This window comes from Maylandia zebra, linkage group LG19 (assembly GCF_041146795.1).
Source record: "Maylandia zebra isolate NMK-2024a linkage group LG19, Mzebra_GT3a, whole genome shotgun sequence".
Taxonomy (NCBI): Eukaryota; Metazoa; Chordata; class Actinopteri; order Cichliformes; family Cichlidae; genus Maylandia; species Maylandia zebra.
Window position 1 is genome coordinate 23,064,975 of NC_135185.1, and position 22,540 is coordinate 23,087,514.

The 22,540-nt window shown below is 38.6% G+C and overlaps 3 protein-coding genes across 4 annotated transcripts; all 3 read right to left on the bottom strand.

The window, feature by feature from the left end:
• Positions 1-1,829: 1,829 nt before the first annotated feature.
• Positions 1,830-7,113, bottom strand: ola1 (Obg-like ATPase 1). Its single transcript, XM_004540308.2, has 11 exons — positions 6,974-7,113; positions 6,574-6,671; positions 6,344-6,487; positions 6,143-6,270; positions 5,139-5,314; positions 4,955-5,035; positions 4,764-4,861; positions 4,514-4,654; positions 3,821-3,917; positions 3,044-3,166; positions 1,830-2,885 (listed from the first exon to the last, which is right to left on the bottom strand). Exons 2-11 carry the CDS (start codon positions 6,669-6,671, stop codon positions 2,784-2,786), a joined length of 1,188 nt encoding a protein of 395 aa, XP_004540365.1. The 5' UTR covers positions 6,974-7,113; the 3' UTR covers positions 1,830-2,783.
• A 1,091-nt stretch (positions 7,114-8,204) lies between these two features.
• LOC101469510 (transformer-2 protein homolog alpha) lies at positions 8,205-11,974 on the bottom strand. Its single transcript, XM_012922027.2, has 8 exons — positions 11,797-11,974; positions 10,408-10,553; positions 10,155-10,314; positions 9,752-9,940; positions 9,315-9,430; positions 9,074-9,235; positions 8,878-8,942; positions 8,205-8,786 (listed from the first exon to the last, which is right to left on the bottom strand). The coding sequence occupies exons 1-8, from the start codon at positions 11,827-11,829 to the stop codon at positions 8,776-8,778; spliced, it is 882 nt and encodes a 293-aa protein (XP_012777481.1). The 5' UTR covers positions 11,830-11,974; the 3' UTR covers positions 8,205-8,775.
• Positions 11,975-13,190: 1,216 nt separating this feature from the next.
• Positions 13,191-21,951, bottom strand: senp2 (SUMO specific peptidase 2). 2 transcript variants are annotated; one of them, XM_012922032.4, is made up of 17 exons: positions 21,477-21,951; positions 20,038-20,099; positions 19,842-19,951; positions 18,501-18,567; positions 18,285-18,366; positions 17,946-18,120; positions 17,706-17,812; positions 17,523-17,605; positions 17,040-17,088; positions 16,878-16,950; positions 16,651-16,794; positions 16,432-16,563; positions 14,974-15,198; positions 14,700-14,779; positions 14,500-14,584; positions 14,323-14,418; positions 13,191-14,176 (listed from the first exon to the last, which is right to left on the bottom strand). In XM_012922032.4, exons 1-17 carry the CDS (start codon positions 21,653-21,655, stop codon positions 14,114-14,116), a joined length of 1,812 nt encoding a protein of 603 aa, XP_012777486.2. In that variant the 5' UTR covers positions 21,656-21,951; the 3' UTR covers positions 13,191-14,113. The 2 variants fall into 2 exon arrangements, with proteins under 2 accessions (XP_012777486.2, XP_004540368.3); XM_004540311.5 differs by having other exon boundaries at positions 16,651-16,797; positions 21,477-21,948.
• Between the last annotated feature and the right edge of the window lie 589 nt (positions 21,952-22,540).

Here is a 22,540-nt window from a genome sequence, read left to right on the forward strand (position 1 = left end):
AAAAAAAATAGTTATTTATTTATTTTGTATTGCTTTATCTCTTTTGATTTGCTTTCGCTTTAAAGCCGTAGACGTTTGCGATACGAGGGGATTTTTAAAAAAAAGTTCAAACTACTTATGTTCACTGCAAACGTCATTTAACCTCCATAATTACAACCAGGCAGCTTCACGTGTTATCACAGCTTCACACCGAGAGCTAGCTCGTTGTAATAGTTAATTCCACATCCCAAATGCCACATAATTAAAGAAAGCAGTGCTATCAAACATCGGGAGCTCTTTAATTCACTTAATTCGGGATTAAAACGTCCAAATGTTTCAACCACTGCAGATCTGTTTGTCTTTTGAGTTTATAAACCCATAAAAAATATGTTAAAATAAACGTTTAAAAATTAAATTCGTTCTATAATAATAATACATTTTATTTATGAGCGCCTTTCAAGTCACCCAAGGACACTTTACAATAGGATAAAACACTTAGTAAAACAATGGCAGAATAAGAACAATAAAATAAAAGCACAAGATAAAATGAACAAACAGTGGATTCACAGTGAATATGCAGATTTGAACAGATGAGTTTTGAGTTGGGATTTAAACTGGGGGAGAGAACCAATATTTCTTATTTCTGGGGGCAGAGTTCCACAACCTGGGAGCAGAGCAGCTGAAAGCTCTGCTTCCCATGGTGGTGAGGCGGAAGGAAGGTACAGTAAGCTGGATAGAAGAAGAACGAAGTGAACGGGCAGAACAAGTGGTGGTTAACAGGTCAGAAAGGTAAGAAGGAGCGAGGTTATGAATGGCCCTGAAGGTGAGCAGATTATTTGTTCTGGCTAAATTTCATGTGTGGGTCCACGATGAAAGCTTATCCATATATGAAAATAGGTTAAAAACATTTTTATAACCACCAACTTTGAATTAAGCTGCCACATGACTGTATCACTTAGTGCATGAAGCCCAGTGAAGTAATAAGACCGACCTCCAGAACGTGTGAAAAGTACAGCAAAGCAGTCTTTCGTGTCCGTGTAAAAGTATACAACTGCTCTGGTAGCGTCCTTAGAAACTTTGTTACTAGCAGGACAAAAAAAGAAGTGTCAAAGAACAGAGAGATAAGCCACCATTGTTCAATGAAGCTTCATCAGAAATGGTCTCAGTGGAAGGTTGACTATGAAGAAACCACTGTGTAGGAGGAGAAATGGTGAGAAAAGGTTGAGGTATACCAAATTACACAAAGACTGAAAATAAAATCAGTGGCAACAGGCCTTATGGAGCGATGAATTCGTATTTGACATTTTTGGTAATATGTTTTTGTTTTTCAATATGTACAAAGGTAAGGAGAGAGGTACAGCAGTGTCTACAGCCATGTGTAAAACAGATGGAGTCACAGTTTGGATCTCCGTTTCAGCCAATGGTGTTGGAGATCTTGTGAAAATTGCTGGAATTATAAATGCAGAAAATCCCAGGAAGATTTTGATCATCCATGCAATACCAACTAAAAAGTGCCTGAAGTGCCTTCATTTTTTTAGCATGAGAATAATCCCAAACACACTGCCAATGTAGTAAAAGCAAATCTGGATAGAAAAACACAGTGGAACACCAACAGTCATCGATCGACCTCCTCAAGGCCTGGACCTGATTTTGATCTGAAATGGACCCAAACATCCAAAGAGCTTTTTTTCCTTATATATACTGCACTGCCACAAACAACTGTACATGTTTCACAAATAATTTCAATAGATGCTGCAACTTTTTCCTATCAAAATATAAAGAGATGAGAGTAGCTTGGGACGACGATCTGTTTTGCCTGGAATGAAAGAAAATAAACATACAAAACCGTAACAGGTTTATCTCCTTTTATTGACACATGCATATTGATGAGGGTGATACTTATTGTACACTGGTTTCCATAGGTCAGAAAGATTTCTATTTTAGTCCACAGTGTGGCGGCATGTTTATGAAAATGAGCATAGTTTGTGGGCAGTGAGAGAGGTGAAACATGATGCAATTTAAAGCTGTACAGTCCAAATGATCCACAATGGTGCATTCTCTCGTTATGCGGGGCGGACTCCTTTACGTCAGGAGTGTAAATCAATAAAAGCAGCTTTCTCTTCAGGAATCTGATGAGGCACTGCCACCGAGGTCTCCGTTCCTCTTTCTAAAATAATATCCCTCATGTTATCAGCACAATACAGTTCAGCCCCACCCTCAATGAAACACCGACCGATGGCTTTCGTTCTCCCAAGAAGAAATGATGATTGATTTTTGGACACAATATATTTTAGCACCTTTTAAATTTAATAGAACTGTGCTGCTCTTTTTAAATTTTAAGGGATGACATCTAAAACTAATTCACCTGTAGCACGTTGTTGCTTTATGCAATTATGAGTATTTTTATGATAGAACAGCCATGCCTGCCCTTACTAATGCACCAAACAACAGGCTCATTAGAATGTGAAAGCTTACAGATTAATCAGCTGTAGCCATGACTGCAATTCATGAAGAGAGAAAAGATGAGCTGCTCGGAGCAATAAAACACTTAAGTCTTAAAAAAAATCCAAAACAGAAACCTGTCTCAAAAGAAGTCTGAGCTTTTCTTTAAATTAAATTATCAAAAAACAGTCTTTTATGTGTTAAAAACACATGAACAACTAAACCATTGTTACCAAAAACTGATTCGAACAGCTGAAGCCATCAGAATCAAAAAAGAAGTATGAAAACCAGCAGACAGTGTGCTCTGTGGGACTAAACTGTATTCTGAGTTTTGATTCCCCCAACCCAGTGACTCTGTGGTCTTATTTCTTTTTGGGTGCATTGGGTGTGTTGAATTTGAAAAAGATAATGTCCCCGTCCTCCACAATGTAGTTCCTGCCCTGTTGCCTGTACTTCCCAGCAGCCTGAGAGAGAAAGAAACAAGGGAAAAAAATTAGAGTTGATATATTCCAGAATAATAACAGTTATTGATGGAAATTCAGCACATGCAGCAACTCAGGAATAATTGGGCTGGGGAAAAACAAACAAACAAAAACACCCAAAACAAAACAAAAGCTCACACCTTGGCTGCAGTTTCACTGCCCTCTTCTTTGAAGTCTGTGAACTTCATCACCTCGGCCATGATGAAGCCTTTCTCAAAGTCAGTATGGATCTTTCCAGCAGCCTGAGGAGCTTTTGTACCTTTCTGTGGGACCAAAGCACAACAGGACATGTTATAAATAAAATATGTATTTATTAAATGCATCACATTTAAGAAATTCTGCAAAAGTAACAATCTGCGCTCCTGATATCATCACAAAATGATGACAACTGTCAAAAATTTACTTCAGGGCTCTGTTTTGAACAAAGAAACAATAAAATTTCTATCAGTATTCAATTATAGAACTGTTGAAGACACCAAATGGCAAAAGCCAAAGTAATATAATATCACATATATTTAAAAATCTATGTCAGATGTTTCCATCACTCAGTTTTACAAGTCAGATCTTCACTGACTACTTAAATATAATAACGGAAAACAAAAGTGAAGCTGGTTGTCAGAAAAAAAATAACAAAAATGACGCAAAATGTTGGAATTTTAATACAAGCCAACATTCTAATCACAAATTAGGAAAAAAATAAAAATAAAAAAACATTGGAAAATTAAGCTTTCCAAAATATTCTTTGAATAAATTATTTTTTTATTTTTTAAACTCAGTGAAGATCTCTGAAATTCAAAACTATCAGAGTGGTTTATCTTCAATCACAAGAGTTAATTATGTATTTTTAAAAAGGTTACACACACACACACACACACACACACACACACACACACACACACACACGTCAAAACACTCACCCTGATGGTCCACGCTCGCACCTCATCTGGTCCTGCTGTGAAGAAGTATTCCAGCTGCAGCGCTGCATAGCCGGTCTTTATTATTTTGGTCAAAACACTAGAAACACACAAACAAAACAAAACAAAAAATGGTTTGCAAATTCAATTTTTGCACAGGGTATGGACGTTTCAAAGCACATTAGTAAATAAGGACCAGTGCAAACTTTAATTAATTACTCAGTACTCAGTATTAAGTTGCCTGCAGCCATTTAATATCATTACAGCAGAAAGGTGCAACTAACAAAGTGATTAAAGGGTTAGTGAGCCATGAACTTAAAATCAAAGTTTTTAGTGTTGTTCAGTTTAAAGTCACCTCAAAGTGCCATGTCTTCCCCAATTATTCCTCTGATTGCAATACAGAGTTTGCCTAAATAAAACTGTTTTATGCATGCAACGTGTTGAGCCGTTCCTTACTACTACCCATGAATAAACCCTGCTGTGAAAGTTACAGCAGCACAAATTGTGCATTGCATTCTAACTGACATGTGCATGTATTCAGGGAGCAATGCATTTAAAGGCATCTACACATTTCTTCTGCCCTGCTGGAATTGCACCTACAATACCAGAGACTGCTTGCTTCACAGTACACCCATAAAGAAAGTACCCTTCAAGTTTAGCATGATATTAACAACTTAAAGACTAATGACCAAATACCTCTGTGTCTTCTGTTCCTCGCAGTATTTATTCCTCTCCTCCTCCTCCATGTCCTGCAATTTAAACTCCAAAGCTCCACTTAAAGGAATGACCATAGCGCCAGGATCATGAGCATCTACCCACTCCTTGATTTTTGCCAACCTGATGAACAACAGGCCGCAGGATGAGTCATTTCAAATGGCAAAGAAATGAGAGGACGGTAAGATTAATATATGCGACATGTAGACACGCAGGGTGAAAGCAAACATACCACTTGTTCTTTTTCCTGATGTAATCTTTCTCTGAAAGATTAACCAGGTAGATCATGGGCTTGGAAGTCAGAAACAGGTACTTGTTCAGAACTTCAATCTGTGAAGAGTTAGAGATGAAGTTCTTTATGAAAAAGCCGTTTCAAATAGGGTCTCAGGGAGAAAAACTGTTTACACTGGAACACATCAGTACCTCTTTGTCATTCCAGTCATGGTAAAATCTGATGTGCTTCTTCTCTTCTACCACCCAGTTTTTTATTTTCAGCATGATATCCTGAAGCAAAAAGAAGCATGTGAAGCAGCATATACAGACCGATTTAATTCAGAATCAACAAAAGACAAAAAGTAAATGCTTCTACAAAAAAACCTTCACTTACATATTCAGGTTTTAGTTTTTTGTCACTTCCTCTGACAGCAGTCTTCTCCAGTTTGTCGATAATTGGACCGATCATTTCTTCGTCTTTTAGCCGCAACTCCTCGTGGATTATCTCGATGTCCCTCACCGGGTCAACGTTGCCCTCCACGTGGATGATATCCTCATCATCAAACGCACCTTAACACAAACAAGCGTCAGCAGACTGTCGGTGCAACGACATAGCTTGAAGAAAAAAAAATGCAAATACTTTCACTGGAGAAGTACAGCAACAGCAAGACTTAATAGATTGTTAATCAATTTAAAACATATTTTAAATTTTCAATTCTGCTAATTTATTTCTAAGCAAACTGATGTCCCCTTTCACTTTTTTGAAAAGTGAAACTAACAAATAAGTCAAGAGCCAATTATTTTGCCTTTTTATTTCATTTGCCTTCATTATTTATTGACTAATTGGTGAGAGGGAAACAAACAAAATTAATTGTTCTTTAGTCTCTCAAGATCTGCCTAACATTACCTTCGAATGACCACAAATTTCATTATACCAATTTATGAAACAGAATCATTGAGATATGGACACAAATGCAAAATCAGACAATGCTGGATAACACCTCTGGTCTTGGATATTAAAAAACAAAAAAACAAACAAACAAATGCAAACTGCTCAGATTTAATACACAGATTTCACTTCTAATATATAATATAACCCTGATAAAGATTCCTTCTTCTTTTTTTAATTTTAACTTAAATGTTCCCATCATAACCATTCATCCATCTTTATTCTCAACTGCTTATCCAGTTAAGGGTTCAGAATCAGAACACACCTTTAAACTGTAGATGGAAACAGTTTGGAACTAGGCTTCAATTCCCAGTCCTAGTCAAAGCCAAAAGTACACTGAGAAAAGTTCTTAAGATGGACCTATTACCCCATAAGACCTTTATTTCCAGCATGCCCTGACACCTGTGCTCTCTCGCAGCTGTTACTACACCGCAGCAACTGTAACTCACGAGTCATATGGAAGATCCCATCACAAGCACTGATGTTAGAGAGGAAGGCGTTTCCGAGTCCCTGTCCAGAATGAGCTCCCTTCACCAGACCAGCAATGTCCACAACATTCAGGAAAGCGGGAACCTTACTGAAGTGACAAGGAAGATCATCAGATGATGCAGATGTCCTTACATCTTCTAACCAGCTGTTGCAATACACACCTGGCAGGTTTGTGGTACTGGCAGAGGAAATCAAATCGCTCATCAGGAACGGGTACCCTGCTCTCATTTGGGTCAATTGTGCAGAAGGGGAAGTTTTCCGCAGCAGCTTGGCTTTTAGTCAGCACATTGAAAAATGTGGATTTCCTGCAACAGCATTAAGAGAGAATGGTGACGCCTAACACTTTTTCCCACTCATTCAGCTAGGAAAAAATGCTATAAAATTTACATACCCAACATTAGGTAATCCCACTATTCCTATTTTTAGGGATGTTCCAAATCGTCCAATCAATGGAGGTTGCTTCGGAGCTTCTGTCTTCTTTGGAGGCATCTACGAGATTTAAAACAAGATGGTCAGATTAAGACACTCGTGTTGGGATACTAAAAAAAGCAGAGTTTTTTTTTTTTAACCAACTCCTCGGCTCTGCTGCATGTCAGCTGGCTCCACTAAAAACGTGTAGGGTCATATGCTCATTCAAACACAGCATGCTAACGCCAGCTAGTAGCTAACTGGAACCACTCCTAGCTAGCAGATGGGAAAATTTAAACCAGAATACATAGTCCTGTTTGTACCGTCCGAACTTTACAAAGACACCAACATTTATTTGGCTAAGAAAACGTCTCTTTTGCTACCTTAAAACCTGCAGGCTACGTGCTGTCCACTCCTGATGCGTGTTCACACCGGCCGCTCTACTGGAAAGACAAGCTGGGGAGCAAAGCGGAAGTGTTTTGACGTAAGGGCTCTCTGATTGGTCGGGCGAAGAGCTGGAAATGCCACGACATAACTCAACTTGGACATATATTTTTTATTTTGCCCCAAATTATTTAATTTAAATGCACTTTTCTGCCTTTCTTTTGTTATACGATACGTGAGTCGTCTCGTGAGTATTTAAAATTACTCCGCGGTCTGTTTCACCGTGACGTGTGCGTAATGCGTTCAAGAACACGAAGTCAGTATGGCCAGAACCCATAAGAAAAGACTTTACTTCTGAACTAGCTTCGATAGAACTGGATATCTGAGGTAATTTCTTATTAAAATACGCTGGACAACAACAGAAAGGGGTCTACTTTTTCAAAATACAATGTCCTCAAATTAAGTGAATATAGGGAGCAGGTAGAAGAGAAGCCTGGAGAGGTTGAAGTATGCACTGGAGAGAAGAGGAATGAAAGACAGCAGAAGCAAGAAATGCTGGAGAGATGTCTCTCAGATATCCTAAGAATGCTTTGGTGTCCCAGTGGCTGGACAGAGAGAGGTCTGAGCTTCTCTGCTTAGCCTGTTCCCCACATGGATCAACTATCCATAGCAACAGAAAGTGCACAAGAAGTGAAGAAGAGGGCAGGCAAGGTGGAGGGAAGATGAGCGACAGGGGTGTTTTGTGACAAAAGGACAGCAGAAAGATTTTCATGGACAAGATGAGTACATTAGATGAGTAGATCAGGTTGAGTGGATTGTAGAGGAATATAATGGACAAAGGACATGGAGCTGACAGGCAGGAGGAAAACAAAACCACCACAGCGAAGATTCACAAATGTTGTGGAGGATTTACAGTGTTGCTGTAACAAAGATTCTAGATAGGATGAGATTGAGGCTGATGATCCACTGTGCTGACCCCTAAAGGGAGCAGCAGTGCTTATGACTGCGTGTAGCTGTTGCTGTAATTTATTAAAATAAAACCCAAACGTTTGTTTTTATATTGTTTGTAGTAAGCAAGCAATACCTTTCTTACTGGTGGAAGACATTAGTTTAATCAAATAATGTTCAATAATTAATGCTTTAACCAGTAACTCTGACAATTTTGATAATAACACAATTTAGGTGTGAAAAAAATGGAAGCACATCTTAAATACAAAGAGCACAGCATGGTCAAAGTATTTTTTTTTTTTTAATTTCTTATATACAAACAAAAGTGGACGTTCGATCAAGCAAAAACAAACTGAAAAAGAAACATGGCATTTAAAACTTAATGAGGGGCAAACTAGGCTCACGACAGTTTAACAAATCACCTACCAACAAAGAGCAAAATGAGAAAGTGTAAAACTGGCACAGAAAAATCCAGCTATGATACATAAAAACAAAACAAAAACTACTGAGAACATCCTAGCCTTTTTACAACCACTGACTGTGCTTTCAATTCATTTGATCACACTGAGTCTTCAAAAACAAAACAAAACAAAAAATTTTTTTTTTTCCATTTTTCAGAAAAAAATAAACAAACCAAAAACGGATTCTTCGCACAGACTTGGTGCAGCATGATTCCCTGATGACTTTTTTGTGCTCAGGGAGAAATTTAGGGGGTTCTTTTGGATCAATTTTGTTAAACTTTTGATACACAAACAGATGCAGAGTTTTTAAACCACATACATAATATTGTCAGATTTAAAACAAAACACTGTCATCCAAACAGTAACACTTCTGTCGCCTCTTCTCTTGTTGCTCAGTAGTGACCTGTTTAAAAATACATAAAGTTTAGAGATTGAGTCAAATTGAAGGTTTTCTAAATAAATAGTCTAATGGCAGAAACATGGTTTAAACATACGTGGTGAGTAGGATCGTGATCGAGAGCGATATCCTCTACTATAGTAAGGAGATGGAGATCTGCGCCTGTAGGATGAGGGGAGGAAAAAAAATTTAGTTACAGTTACTGACTAATTTGAGTCTTTATCAATCATGCATCATTATCAAATCTTCGTGATCAACACTGGGATACAAACGGTGCTGGAAAAAGCACCAACCTGTATGAACGGTACTCGCGGTCATCGTAACGATCGTAGTCACGATCGTAGCCTCTATCATAGCCTCTGTCGTAGCCCCTGTCGTAGTCCCTTGAGACACGACGTGATGAGCCACCGCCGCCGCCACCGCCGCCTCCTCCACCACCACCACCACCACCACCACTTAAAACAAATGATAGTGTGTCAATTTTGCTCAAGTAACCATATAACATCTCAAGCTCCCCAGTGGACAAGCACTCACTATGTGGGGCGTCCCATGTAGATTCCTGGAGTGGGAGTATGGGCTCGTTTGGTAATAGAGAAATCCACTCGGATCCTGCGTCCATCCAGCTCCATTCCATTAGCTCGCTCCTTGGCCTAAAATAAACACACACGCACAGTCAGAAGCAGACTAACTGAAATTGTTTGCATTGCAAATTGTTTCACTCTTCTGTAGACACTAAACAGCAGACTGGACGGACAAGACGAGCTGCATAATTAAACAAGTTTCACTTTCACATTTGTCTTTTATGCTATTTTACTTACTATTGTTCACCTTGTACAAAACCATGGATGTGCTCTTTGAAGTTTAGTTTGAACTAAAATAGCTTTTTAACAGCAAAGAGGTTAACTATATTAGGACAAATAAGCCAACTATTTTAAGTTTTTAAATACATATCCCTATGTTATTCTACTGACCTCCTTGGAGTCCTCGCAGTTCTCAAAGTAGACAAAGGCAAAGCCTCTGGATCGACGTGACTGCTGGTCATACACAATGTTGACGTCTGCCAACGGGCCATACTTAGAGAAAACCTCCCTTAGGTCCCTCTCAGTGGTATAGAGGCTCAAACCAAACACACCCAGACAGTTGTTGGGGTCTGGGTTGGCCTGTGAGCAGAAACGTTGATGTGTGGGGACAAAAAAAATAATTTAAGATGAGAAATTCATGATTGTGACATGTCAACATATCTCACAATGTCACACAAACACACACACCTTAAACTATACATCACACAGTCAACATTAAACTGTTTAATCTAAAAATTGATGACTCGCGTCTCCATAAACACCTTGAGTACAAGTTAACAAAGTAGCACCATACCCTGTTGCCAATGTGTCGGCGTCGATTCGACATGGGGGAGCGGCTGTGGCTCCTGCGCCGGCGGTACTCAGAGCTACGAGATCGGCTCCTGGAGCGGCGCCGGCGGGAACGAGAGCGGGAACGGGAGTGGTGTCTGCGTGAACTTCGATGGGATCGAGACCTGCAGACAAAAAAATAAATAAATCACAGGTGAGGAAACCAAAATCTCACACGATTATCTTGTTATGTACCTTAAATCAGAAACCTGACTTACCTGGATTTAGATCTTGACCGAGATCTAGATCGGGACTGAGATTTGGATCTGGAATGATGGGAACCACCTCTGGAGCGCGCTGGTGAGCGGCTAGTGGATTTAGGTGAGCCTCCAGGGGATGCGCTCCGCGAGCCGGCCCGAGAGTCCTGAACAAACCAGACTGCAGATGTCAGAAACACTCTAAAGCCAAATGTACCAAAACAACAACACTACAGGGCCTGGAGGTGACACCGCTCACCACCTTCAATGCCCTTTTCAGAAGAAGTTAACCACATTTTCGCATTTAACAGGTTTGAGACTAAATATTGAGGAATTAGGTGAAATACTAAAGATATTTCAAGCAGATATTAAGAAATGTAGCTTAAATATTGACTGCACAAAAAGTTAATTAAAAATAAAGAATGGAGGAATTGACCAGTGATGTGGCTGATACAGAGAGGGAAAATCATGCATGCTATAGAGAAAAATAATAGGATGAAATAGAGTAATAACATAGCAGGCTGTTAGGAAATTACTCATACCCTGGAAAACTTCTCATCTTAACTTCATAACTTCTTTAACTTCATTACTTCATAACAACCCTTCATTTCTTCTTTCTTCCGTTTGAATATATGACTTCTTTTTTTCCTCCTCTTCCCCCTTTTACCATCTGCCATTACAACACTAGACGCGGGGACAGCTCTTGATCGCTTCTTTTTTCAGCATCTCTCCCATACATTAGCATGCATCAACACCATCAGCTTCAAACAACAATAACTTCACATCTGAAACGTCTTCCGCCTTTTTCTTTCTTCCAACCTCAACCTTAACAAAGAACAAACAAGGGTGATAAGGCATGTTGGTGTCTGTTAAAACCAGAAATTTAAAAAAATGAAAAGAAAAGGGAAAAAAACATCAAGAAAAACTAGGAAACATTATTATTAGGACTGAAAAGGTGCACTTTTTACGTTTAACTGGCCTTCATTGGGACTAAACTACAACTTACTCACAAACAGCTGAACGTTGAGGTAGCTAACTATTAACTGTACACATATGTTTGCTGCTGGCTAGTTATATTTTCAATAAGCAACGTTAGATAACAAGTAAATGAGAAAGTGAAAGCACCCGCGGCCAGGTGGCGGCCTCCTCTACCGACCGCTGCGCTTAGCAGGCCGCACGCTTTAGCTTAGCAAGCAAGCGCTAGCCCTCTTATTTTCACATAAACGCCCCAATAAACTTTAAGAATCTAAGTCTATAATTCACACAACGTGCTTAATATCCTTGTATAAACTCGACTTTTACTAATTTCGAGGCCTGTTTAAAAAGAAAATATAGCCGTTAAACAGATCTGCAAATGTAGCTAACAGCTTATTTCGTCCTAACGCTGATTGTCATGAATCGTGAACTCACCTGCTCCCTGAACTCTTTCTCGTTGTCGCTCATTATAAAATAACACGTTTAGCAAATGCGTTAAAAGATATTTAACGCTAAAATTGCTCTGAAGACTAATCTTACTGCTGCCTCTACCGAAAACGCGTACTGCTTTGACCTGAACAGAAACGGTCTGCGCCTAAGGAGGACGCTTTCCTCTTCCGGTTTGAGTTTCAAGTTAAAAGCGCCTAAGTCAAATATGCATAAATAAAGTTTAAAGAAATCATGTATATTTTGAGCGTATTCTTATAATTTTGATTAGATCCCTTAATCAATGGAATGTAGAACTGTATTTGGAAAAACAACTTCTTACAAAAGGGGGCAATAAAATCTAGCTAAATCTAAAAGAGCTAGCAAAATCTAATCGAAAAGAGGTTCCGATATAACGGAGTGACTATATTATATCCAATATATTTATTATGTGTCGGAGTAGATTTTCTATTTAAATTTGACTTGTTGACTTGTGTTTCTAAATTACCCTTTAAACTTTCCAGGTTTAATCCGATGATAAGCACAGTTTCAGTCCTCAGTTATCCTGTTTGTACTAACAGATGTATAAAATCCCTTTATTATTGCAACTTGGTGGAGAGAGGTATTTGGATTCAAAGGGGAATTTTCTTGAATATGATGTTTTTACTGAGAAGTATTTTTTTGAAATGCAGTAATAAAAATAATTTTCAGTGTGTTTGATGATACCACAGAAGCTGTTGTTTTATATAAATGATATAGATTGTATGGAAATTAGATTTTCCACACATACAAATTGATAAGGGGCACATTTACATCCAAGCTCTCTCCTTCACCTTAAAAAGGAAAAATCTCTTTAAAGATCAACCTGAGCTCACTCTACCTATTATCACCTAAAGAGAAAACACTTCAGTCTTAATAAAATAATAATAATAATAACACTTGTTATTAAACTTTAAAACATGTTTTGGGATTGTAATCAAACTCGGACTTTTTGGTTAACAAATCAAAATCGGTTTCCTGAGAAATAATTTTTATTTATATTAAATTTGGTGTTATAATGATGGAAAGGAAAAGAGAATTATTGTACAGCAGCTTTATTATTATGAACAAAATTTATCAAACCACTGTTCTTAATATTCATGAATGAGATGATTAATTTTCATAAGACTTTAAAAAAATTTAAAAACCTAACATGCCTTGGACATTGCAAAAACACTATTTTGCGATTAGATCTCTGTATTTCTTTTTAATACTAACCTCCATTTTCCAGGCTTATATATTTGCAATACTTTTCCTAATATCCCTCAACACCTTTTCTTGTGGCTGATCCAGTCCACAGACACAGATTATTTGCCTTTATCTCACTTAATCTAATGATAAATCAATCAATACATAATTTAAAAAAAAAAAAAGGAGAAATACTTTATTTTAGCAAAAAAAAAGAAAAAGAAAAAAGACATGAGCACAAACATGCATGTGTGTACAGTAGTTTGTCTTTTAAATGGAGTATACTATAATTCGAGTCTTTGTAACAGCCCTAAATAGCCTGCTGCAGTATACTTATTGAACAGATTCACAGCTCTAACAGCGCTTTATGGTAAATATGGAGAGACAACTATTAATACTCCAGTCATGAAGAAAAAAAAAAAAAACTATACACAGACACTCCAAAATACACTCATCCAGTCATAAATAATCGGGAATCATACATCTTGTCATTACGACAAGCACTCAATCATGCACGTTTTGTCAGACAAATGTCTGGAGGAGGTATTTTAATTGCCATTGTCTATATTTTTAGAAAAAGATTAAGTTTCACCCCAGTCATCTGCTGTCCACTCTGATCATAGCTGGGAGGGGTAAACTACACCTAGATTGTTGGGTTGTAAATAACAAATTTCCCAACTGAAGGGAAAAAAACAAAAACAAAAAAAACTATGCCGAGCTCAGTGTGAGAAGACTTAAGGCACTTCAAGCAGCACTTCAAACAATAAGGAAACACAATCAATAACAAGTCATTCAGTCAGTAGTGCCAAAGTTTCTTTAAGACACACACTTGTTACAAATACTGTCTCTAATTACAACTCAGAGAATACAAAATGTTTACATGTCCCTGACACGATAAGCAACAATTAACTCTTAAGACTAGTGTTTGTTACTCCAGATCTGGAGAGCGAGACTGGGTTAGATCTCAGTCGGTAAAGTCCACTTCTTTGGCCCATTTATTCTTCTCTTACTTCACATGTAGTCACTGTACACGAGAGGTTGTTCCCACTGACTCAGTCTCTTCTGGTAGGCCATTAACAATGGATGCGACCCTTCTATTCTATAGCAGCTTCTGATGAAGAATTTCCCAAATCATCAACTTCCTGAAGAGAGGCATGTGGCACTGTAAAGTAAGAAGCAGATGTTATTCGTATATCGTTTGTTATCTGTTCATATGTATATTTAAATTGGACTTTCATACATGGTTTCACACCAATTCACTGATATGCTGCAATGTGCCAAGAAAGGCAGGGATTTCAGAATACACACCTGTTTAAAGGTAAGGGGCTGTCCTCTTGCGATATAGTCAGCATATTTACAGGCAAAAACACCGCAGTCGCTTCCATTTTTCTGCTGGGGAATCTCCTACATGCATAATACAGAGTCATTAATTTCACTGTGAGGAATAACACATTTGAAGTGTTACTTCATTCATCACAGACTTACACTAGCTTTCAAGCTTCCAACAGTCCATTTGGTGCAGTCGAGCTCTCTACCCTTTTTTGCTTTGTGCTCCTCTATAAGGTAGAGTCTGAAAAATCAGCACAATTACATCATTTATAATGCTTCAGTAAAAACAAATCTATAGTGAAAACATGTCTAACGTAGCCAGTAAAATGGAGCTTAAGAGAAAATTGACGACTCACAGTAAAAGACTCGAGATGTCATCGTGTCTCCGGCCCATCGAGTCATAAGACTTCACTGTCTTTGACCGAAAATCTATCACCTGCAAAGAAAAAGGTGAGCGATTAAAATGTGCACTTCTGCTTCTCTGGAATAAAAACAGTGCAAACATTTGATTTGTGACAATGACTGGCAAAAATACTGATCACAGTTTAGATGTACAGAGTGAGCCTTTGCAATATTACAGGTATTTTTAGGCAGAGCAAGTCAAAAACTGGTAGATCCAAAGTGACTCACAGCCAATGCCCAGTGGACGCCTAGATGCAGAGGGACCAGAATGAGGTCAAACGTGAAGAGGTCGACAGCTTTGGTCCAGCGCTTCACAGCAGCGTGTCCTCCAGCCTGCCCGCCTCCTCCACCCCTCAGCTTTGGGAAGAAGAAGGTGCTGAAGGAGTAGACTTTTAATCGCCCTGCTTCACCAGAGCTTCGCTCCATAATCAGGGAAAGGTAGAAGTTCATCACCTTGGTGGAGAACACAAAAATTGTAATATAAAACATGCCATACATAAACACTCATTAAAGACACACATTGAATAATCTGAGTCTACAGCTTTTTTTTAACAAAACATTTACAACAAAATAACATAAATTAGTATTTATACATGCAATTAATTAATAATATGCATACTGGTTGGTTTAACACTCTTTGGCATTAAGGTGATGTTCTTTCTCCTACCCTGTGTACAATTTATTTAGCTCTTAGAATTAAGGAATCCAATTTATATGGGTGATTTCGCCCTGGGCATTTGATTGTATGCAGATGATATTACCATACTGGTTGAGTCTGAAGATAATTTGTAAGACATTAAATGTATTAAACAGCTAGTGCTATAGATGATGGTCAGCTACAAACATAATTAAATAAGTAAGAATTTTAATTTTAGGGAAAAAAGGCACACTAAGAAGCAAGAAACCTCTGGCCTGTAACACTGGATCAGACACAAATATCTTGATGCATTTACGAACTATGAAGCTGCTAGATTTAGCTGACATGTTGGGTTTTTCTTAGGACACAAATGCATGATGCATGTGATAACTCTATATTAAATTATGCTGCAAAAAACAGGGATTTAAAGAATGCTGTGGAGCTCTTTGGTGTTTTTGAGGAAGCTGAACCACTACAGTATCTCTACAATGACATTTTAGTAGCAATGTGAATCAAATTTGAAGAAAGATAAACATATAAGACAAATACTTAAGATATTTTGTTAACGCCAAAATTGTGAAGATGTATTCAAATTATGCCAAACATCACTGTTGAACTCTAGGATGGCAAGAGGCTATGGGGATTATGAGAGGTTGAGAATGAATTACACCTTCTTTTGTACTGCCCCTATGATTAATAAAGAATATCTAGTTAGTCCACTGGCTCAGCTCCTTTGTCACTGGTGCCTTATAAGGCTGCCTGGCCTGGGCGTGATAAATAAAATTATGCGTCACACAATAAAAATCAAGCACTCACATTAACTAACAACAATTATCTAACAATTATGAAAACAAGAAAATCAAGGTAAATACAGACATGATTGTTTCCTCCATTGTTTTTGTGCAAAACTTGCTCTTGTCCTGTTTTTGACTTTTTGTGCTGTGTACTTTTTTGTGAAGTTTTCAAGAGCTTTTAGATTAAATAACTGTCTAAAATAACCATGAAATTTATTCTATTTAAAAACCTTTCCAGCATTTCTACTTTCTCACCTCATCGTTGAGCCAGCTGCCTTCTTGTAGTGTACCCAGGTCTCGCTGTGTGATGCGAAGTTTGAAAGCTGCACTCAGGACACGGTTGGGATCACTTTGAGCCAAAGCTCCACTCACCTCTGCTGCCATTTCCTACACACACACAGACAATATACACATTAAAAATAAATAAATAAATAATCTCAGCATAAAAAGTCCACATTAAACACAGACTCTTACCTTGGTCAGTCTGGGTATGTCTTCCTCACTGTGCCTTGTATGTGCAGAATGTGTGTCAGGCAGAGCGACAGCAGGAGCGTCTCTGTCCACGAGGTTGAGGCGAGTAGCTACCTCTGTAGAAAGATCCAAATCTGCTGGATGTTTCTGCTGCAACACAGGTCAAGATTATGGACAGGACAGACTCATATCCATGCTGTGGCATGTCAGAGAAGAGGAGGAGTGACTACCTTTATATATCCAACAGGCTGTGGGTCCTCAAAGGGTCCACTAATTGGCTTACTAAAGGTGAAACTCCCCCTGCTGAAGACGAGTCGCATAAAAGAAGTTAAAGCAATCATTCCTCGTTATGCATGACGCAGTCGTTTAAATAAAAATAGCACCGCACCAACCTGTCGTTAGCCGCAGATGCATTTCTCCATGTAAATAGACTTGCAGCAGCTGTGAAATAAACCATAAACCATGAACAGAAGAGTCACTGCAACATGTTTACTGATCAATATGTATACATGCATTTAAACCTACTTTGGGTGAAGTGACTGTGTGATATGAAAGGCTTTATTTATTCTAATAAAATATTACAAATAAACCAGAGATCAAACAGTCATGATTTAATCAACACACCATCCCCCCCAACTAAGTATCTGGACAATTCTGTGATTGTTAAAGTTGTTTTTTCAAGTAAAAGCCACTTGTAACCTTACAAAAGAATTATATTCATTAATTGATATTTGATCATGTGTTATTGACAAAATTATTTATAGATTACAAAAAAGGGTGAAGTTAAACTAATAACAATCTGCAATTAGTTGTAATCGTCAACAATGAATAAAAACAAATCAGCTTTGTCTGTAATGGATAGCCGAGTGCCCCACCTATCTGTCCCGTCTTCCTGTGTACTGATTCAAAAGTTTTTACTGAAGCAGCAGTTTTGTGATCAACCTGTGACAACGGATCTCTGAGGATAAATACAAAATAAGCCACTTATTAGCTCATGGCCAATGGAAATATTAAAATGAAAAGAAAAAAAACACATAAAAATCAAAGCTAATACTAACTCTTGTGGTTTTGATTGGTTAAAAGGTAGTGGCTGGCTTTTGCTGTATTTCTCTGTCACCATCTCCAGCAGCCGCCTGTAGTGCTCCTTATTATTCTGCTTTATGGCCTGAAGACACCAAAAATATCAGAAATGAACGTGCAGAGGTTCATACTTTTAAAGTTTGATTATTGGCACTGTGAGGTGGGGAAAAGTGGAATTTAAGTATATTTTCATATATACAAATAACTGACTAATTTACCTCTTCCACAGTAAGACTGGGCTTGTAGCAGCGGTTGTGTCCAAAGCCATTGCATGTTGGGTCAGGATTAGCATTTCCCACCCTGAGCACAGGCCTTGAGGACAGCAGCTGGAGGGATCCTCTCCTCTCCCTGTCCTTTGCTCTGTCTGGAAGCCCTACAGGGAGCGTTGTCCCACTGGATTAAAATAAAAAGAGGGAGGTAGATTAGCATGGGACCCGTTTTCAATAGGTGGTAACATAAAAGAAAAAGAACAGCCTGAAGACTGCAAGCACAAAGGCTAAAAAAAAGGTACTGGATGACTTGTACTTTACATAAATCTCCAGTACTGAATCACTTGCCTGTATTTCCTCATTAAAGGAGGTAAAGAGCTCTGAAAAGGATTCTTTCCCTGACTCTCATTACCTCCAGCTACTGGTTTATCTTTGAAGAAAGAACATCAAAACAAATGACATTGGGTATAAGGATGAGATCATTCTGCACTGACAAGCTTGGTTGAAACACAGTGACGTGAGTATAATCATGAATTGTGCACTAAAAGGTCCATCTTCGCTTACCCATTCTCCATTCAGTACTGTTCAGCCATGAGGTGTGGAGCTCATCTATGCCCATTAGAGCGACAGGCTGGATCAACAGAGGAAATTCAATGGAATTACAGAGAGTTACACGGATAAATAAAGTTAGCTATGAAACTGTATGTATCCACATGGATAAAGCAGCACATGTAGTATGCATCACATCTCACAAAGAGACTCCCAAAAGACTTAAAGTGTTGTTTTGCCTAAATTAGCCATAATCGCTCCTCCATAAAGGTCCGAATCACTTGATGAGTTTGTTAACTTGTAGCTTTTCCCTGTGATTTGGTTTGTTTTCACATAGAAAATCTGAGTGAGCTCCAAGTGAACCAATATGCGTGACTACAAACCATGTGAGAATGTTCTGTCCTATTGGCCAGATGTGTCTGGGGTGGGAGCAACAAAAGTAAATACAGGAAGAAGGGCCTGTGTTCTGGATTATTTGACAACATGGAGACTTGACATTCATTTCATAGCTAGTTGCTAGCCTGTACAGACCCTCTGCACATCTATAGTACCTTGCTGCATCCCAGAATGCAAGGCTTATGGGACATTTTTTTTGTCTGTAAAGGTTCTCAGACATCCAGGTCATCGTACTTCAAGGAGCTTGGAAAGAAGAGCCACCTCCATGGGACAAGACTCGGCTGTCTATCTACTGTACATCTAAAAGAAAAAGGTCACTCTTTCGAGGATGACAATGTTCACATTTTGGACAGAGAAGACAGATGGTTTGAAAGAGGAGTGAAAGAAGCCATTTACGTCCACTGTGAACGACCACCTTTGAACAGAGGCGGTTGCTTACGGCACCAACTGTCTGCCATCTATAATCCAGTTCTGAGATCCCTTCCCAGACGCCTTAACGCCTACTCACATCCTGGGCCATCTAACCTCAGGAAATCACATGACAGGGTGGGGTTAGGTTAGGTTTCACAATGACCTCACCCGAAACCTTGGCTGATTGTGACCTACACCCATCTTAACACCTTGAGTCGTCTGACTAGGTAGAGGATCATTGTCCCTCTTGGAGGACACTCCCACGGGGCTTACATCTGGGACTCTCCACCCTTTGACCCTAGAACTGAAGAAGCTTTTCGGATGAGAGGTGAAACATCTTGAAGCAACTTAAAGAAGTGTAGACGCTGTTCTTTCCAAGCTCCTTAGAGTAGCTGTGAAAACGCCCTAAGAAGTGGTGTGTGTCTACCTATCATTACACCTCAGCTTAGAACTCCCAGTCATTACAGTACTTGTCTATTCGATGAACTCTGATACACTGTAGCAAACAATACCAAATGTATGCGTCTGAAGCACAGACGGGGCACTCACCTGTGTTTCTTCATGAGATCTGGGCTTCTCACACCTCGTCAGTGATTTCCGCAGTCTGAGTAAACCTGCTACCCGAGCCACAGTCTTCTTCATGAAGCTGATGACGACATCTGAAAGACAGGACACCACAAATCACGATCACTGAATTCCACGTCAGGAAGCAAAAAATATTAAGCAGTTTTATATTCTAACAAACCTCTTTTGCGTCTTTTCACTTCGACTTGCTCACTCTGGCAAACACTCTCTGCAACATGCACGCTGTAATAACAGAAAATGGTTCGAAATGAGTGGTTTTTAAAAATACATAATCTTGCAAAGAGATTTTAAAAAAATAAATAAATAAATCTCACGCTACCAGCTGTGGCAACCTTTTGTGAATAAAAGCGCAGAGGAAATGTAGCTATTAATTATGAGGGGATTTCTTTTTGTGTTCTTCTTGAATTCTAACGAGGGTTTAACATCCATTAACCTGGAGGTAATTTGGCAATAGTTCCAAAGGCCATCGCAGATTTGGACAGCCCAAAGTGACGAGTTCAAACATCAATATATTTGCACAAAACCCAAAGATATGTACTTTCTATGAGATAAAGACACAATTTGCATCAACAAATGTTTGAGAAACTGAAACAAGGGTTTTGAATTTATTCATTAGCACTTTTATTTATATACCAGTGACCATACATATTAGCAATGATGCATTCATATAAAATGCAACCAATGCTATGTACACAGGAATTCTAGCTACAGCTAATTTGCAGGCATTGGCCCCAGTTAGGTTTTTAAGCCACAACCTGTCAGTACAATCATAAAAAAAACATAATGAAGAAAACAGCAAGAAAAGACCCATTTCTTGAGACAGACCTTTAACTGTAAAAGAGGACTGTATAAATCTTGTTCTGCATACTGGTAGCTTGGAGTGATCACTAACTACTCCCACTGTGGGAGGTGCTTTGCTGCTAAATTTTAAAATACTTTGACTAAATTACGCATTTACGTCCATTCACAAATTACAAAAATACATTTCAAGAAAAAAAATGTATCAAATTCTCAGAGTTTAACATATACTTTTTTCTACCAACAAAATTTACAATGATGCCACTGTATTTGTTTCTTTTCCAGTCTTTCTAGAGCTTGTTTGTGTACTGATAGTATATACAAACTGCTGACTGTGCTGCCTGAACCCAAACAAAACCATGCAGATATCATTGGGCGACCTTTACCAGCAGGCTTACAAAATCAGTTAAAATTACTCTCAAGTCTGCCGTGCTGTGCTACAGTAGCAAGCTACTGGATTTAAATAGGATTTTAAACAAAAATAAGTTAATATTGGAACGGTCATAATAGTTTGTTTTAGACTACTTCCGCTTTCGCTATGAGTGTACTTGATATTAAATGTGATGTGGGTGTCCACTGACACCGTTATAAACATACTGTCAGCAAACTTCAGTAAAATAGTTTTTTAAAATTCACCTGCTGTGAATAAACAAATTCCATCTAAAGTTAACTCAAAACTTAATGTTAGCTAGCTGGAAGGGTGAATGACTGCCCTCAACAATCCAAACAAATGATTAAATGGCCAACGAAGTGTGAACTATTTAGGACTGAAAAAAATATAGACCATTTTCAATCACCGACCTCTGGTAGTTCCGTTTAGCGGGTCTGCAGTGACTCTCCTGCCGCCAAGCTGCTGTTTTTACGCCTGGTCGCGTGGGTACCTCTGCGCTAACGCTACCTTTCCCAGGCCACTCCGTGGGGTTTTGCCCCGTAATGGGCTCAAACAGCGACGAGAATCCGCCAAGTATCCATCCATACATCCCAGACAAATACGAGAAAATTGTAACGACGTTTTCAATGCGGTCCAGGACTATTTCTCCACAGGCAAGATGTCAAACCGCAATCTACGACACACCGCCCACCATTAGCTTAGCTTAGCATTAGCGTCGCTGTGCTGAAACGCCAACAACGTCCGTCATTCCGTGTTGACGTTCTGCGAAGGGCAAACGTTTTACACACCAAAACAAAACGAGTGGGCGGTGTTCTAAAGTGTAAAGTCTAAAGACGACAGATAAAATACTAAACATAAAGCATCGTGGCGGAGATAATAAACAAACGAACCCCTGATCACGGAGTGGTATCTTTGGCAGCTTTCTCATTAGGAGAGCAAGTGGGAGAAGTTAGAGCATGGATTTCTTTAGATTTATTTAAAGATTGGTTTCATTTAATCTAAATCACAATTTCAGCGTTATTTACTTCTTACAAAGCTGACAGCAAACCTCTAGCATAGGTCCATTCTTTGTTACATAATACTAAATCAGCATACGGAAAAAAAAGAAAAAAAAACCCAAATACCTCAGTATTCTAACCTCTCTCAAATGTGGCTGTCATTAATAGTTGATTTAGTGGCTGATGTTTCTGTTACTAATGTAATAATGTGTATTTAAAAATTCCTATTTTTGTAGAAAATGTAAAGAGACCAAAAATAAAACTACCCAATTAGAAGTTCCTTACTGACTGGATTTACCTTTGTACAGCTTTAGTATACCAAAATGCTCACTGCTTTACTCTGTGCACTAAAAACTTCCTGTTTTAAATCAACTCTTTATTAAGCCTAACAGTGGACTACAAACAGAACTAAAACACCCCGCCATTGTTCAATATTTATCAGGATACCTGTGTTTTGAGATTTTGCAAGAAACACT

What these genes read in the sequence shown, in the direction of transcription:
- ola1 (XM_004540308.2), bottom strand. Translation starts at nt 6,671, where the DNA reads ATGCCTCCAAAGAAGACAGAAGCTCCGAAGCAACCTCCATTGATTGGA. An exon ending in ATGACTGGAATGACAAAGAG is followed by an intron (nt 4,862 to 4,954) that starts GTACTGATGTGT and finishes AACTCTTCACAG; the next exon opens with ATTGAAGTTCTGAACAAGTA. An exon ending in TGCGAGCGTGGACCATCAGG is followed by an intron (nt 3,167 to 3,820) that starts GTGAGTGTTTTG and finishes TTGGTCCCACAG; the next exon opens with AAAGGTACAAAAGCTCCTCA.
- senp2 (XM_004540311.5), bottom strand. Translation starts at nt 21,655, where the DNA reads ATGTATGGATGGATACTTGGCGGATTCTCGTCGCTGTTTGAGCCCATT. An exon ending in GCGTCCACTGGGCATTGGCT is followed by an intron (nt 14,780 to 14,973) that starts GTGAGTCACTTT and finishes TTTTCTTTGCAG; the next exon opens with GTGATAGATTTTCGGTCAAA. An exon ending in AGCCCCTTACCTTTAAACAG is followed by an intron (nt 14,177 to 14,322) that starts GTGTGTATTCTG and finishes CTTACTTTACAG; the next exon opens with TGCCACATGCCTCTCTTCAG.
- LOC101469510 (XM_012922027.2), bottom strand. Translation starts at nt 11,829, where the DNA reads ATGAGCGACAACGAGAAAGAGTTCAGGGAGCAG. An exon ending in ACTGCGAGGACTCCAAGGAG is followed by an intron (nt 9,431 to 9,751) that starts GTCAGTAGAATA and finishes TGTTTATTTTAG; the next exon opens with GCCAAGGAGCGAGCTAATGG. An exon ending in TACATGGGACGCCCCACATA is followed by an intron (nt 9,236 to 9,314) that starts GTGAGTGCTTGT and finishes ATTTGTTTTAAG; the next exon opens with TGGTGGTGGTGGTGGTGGTG.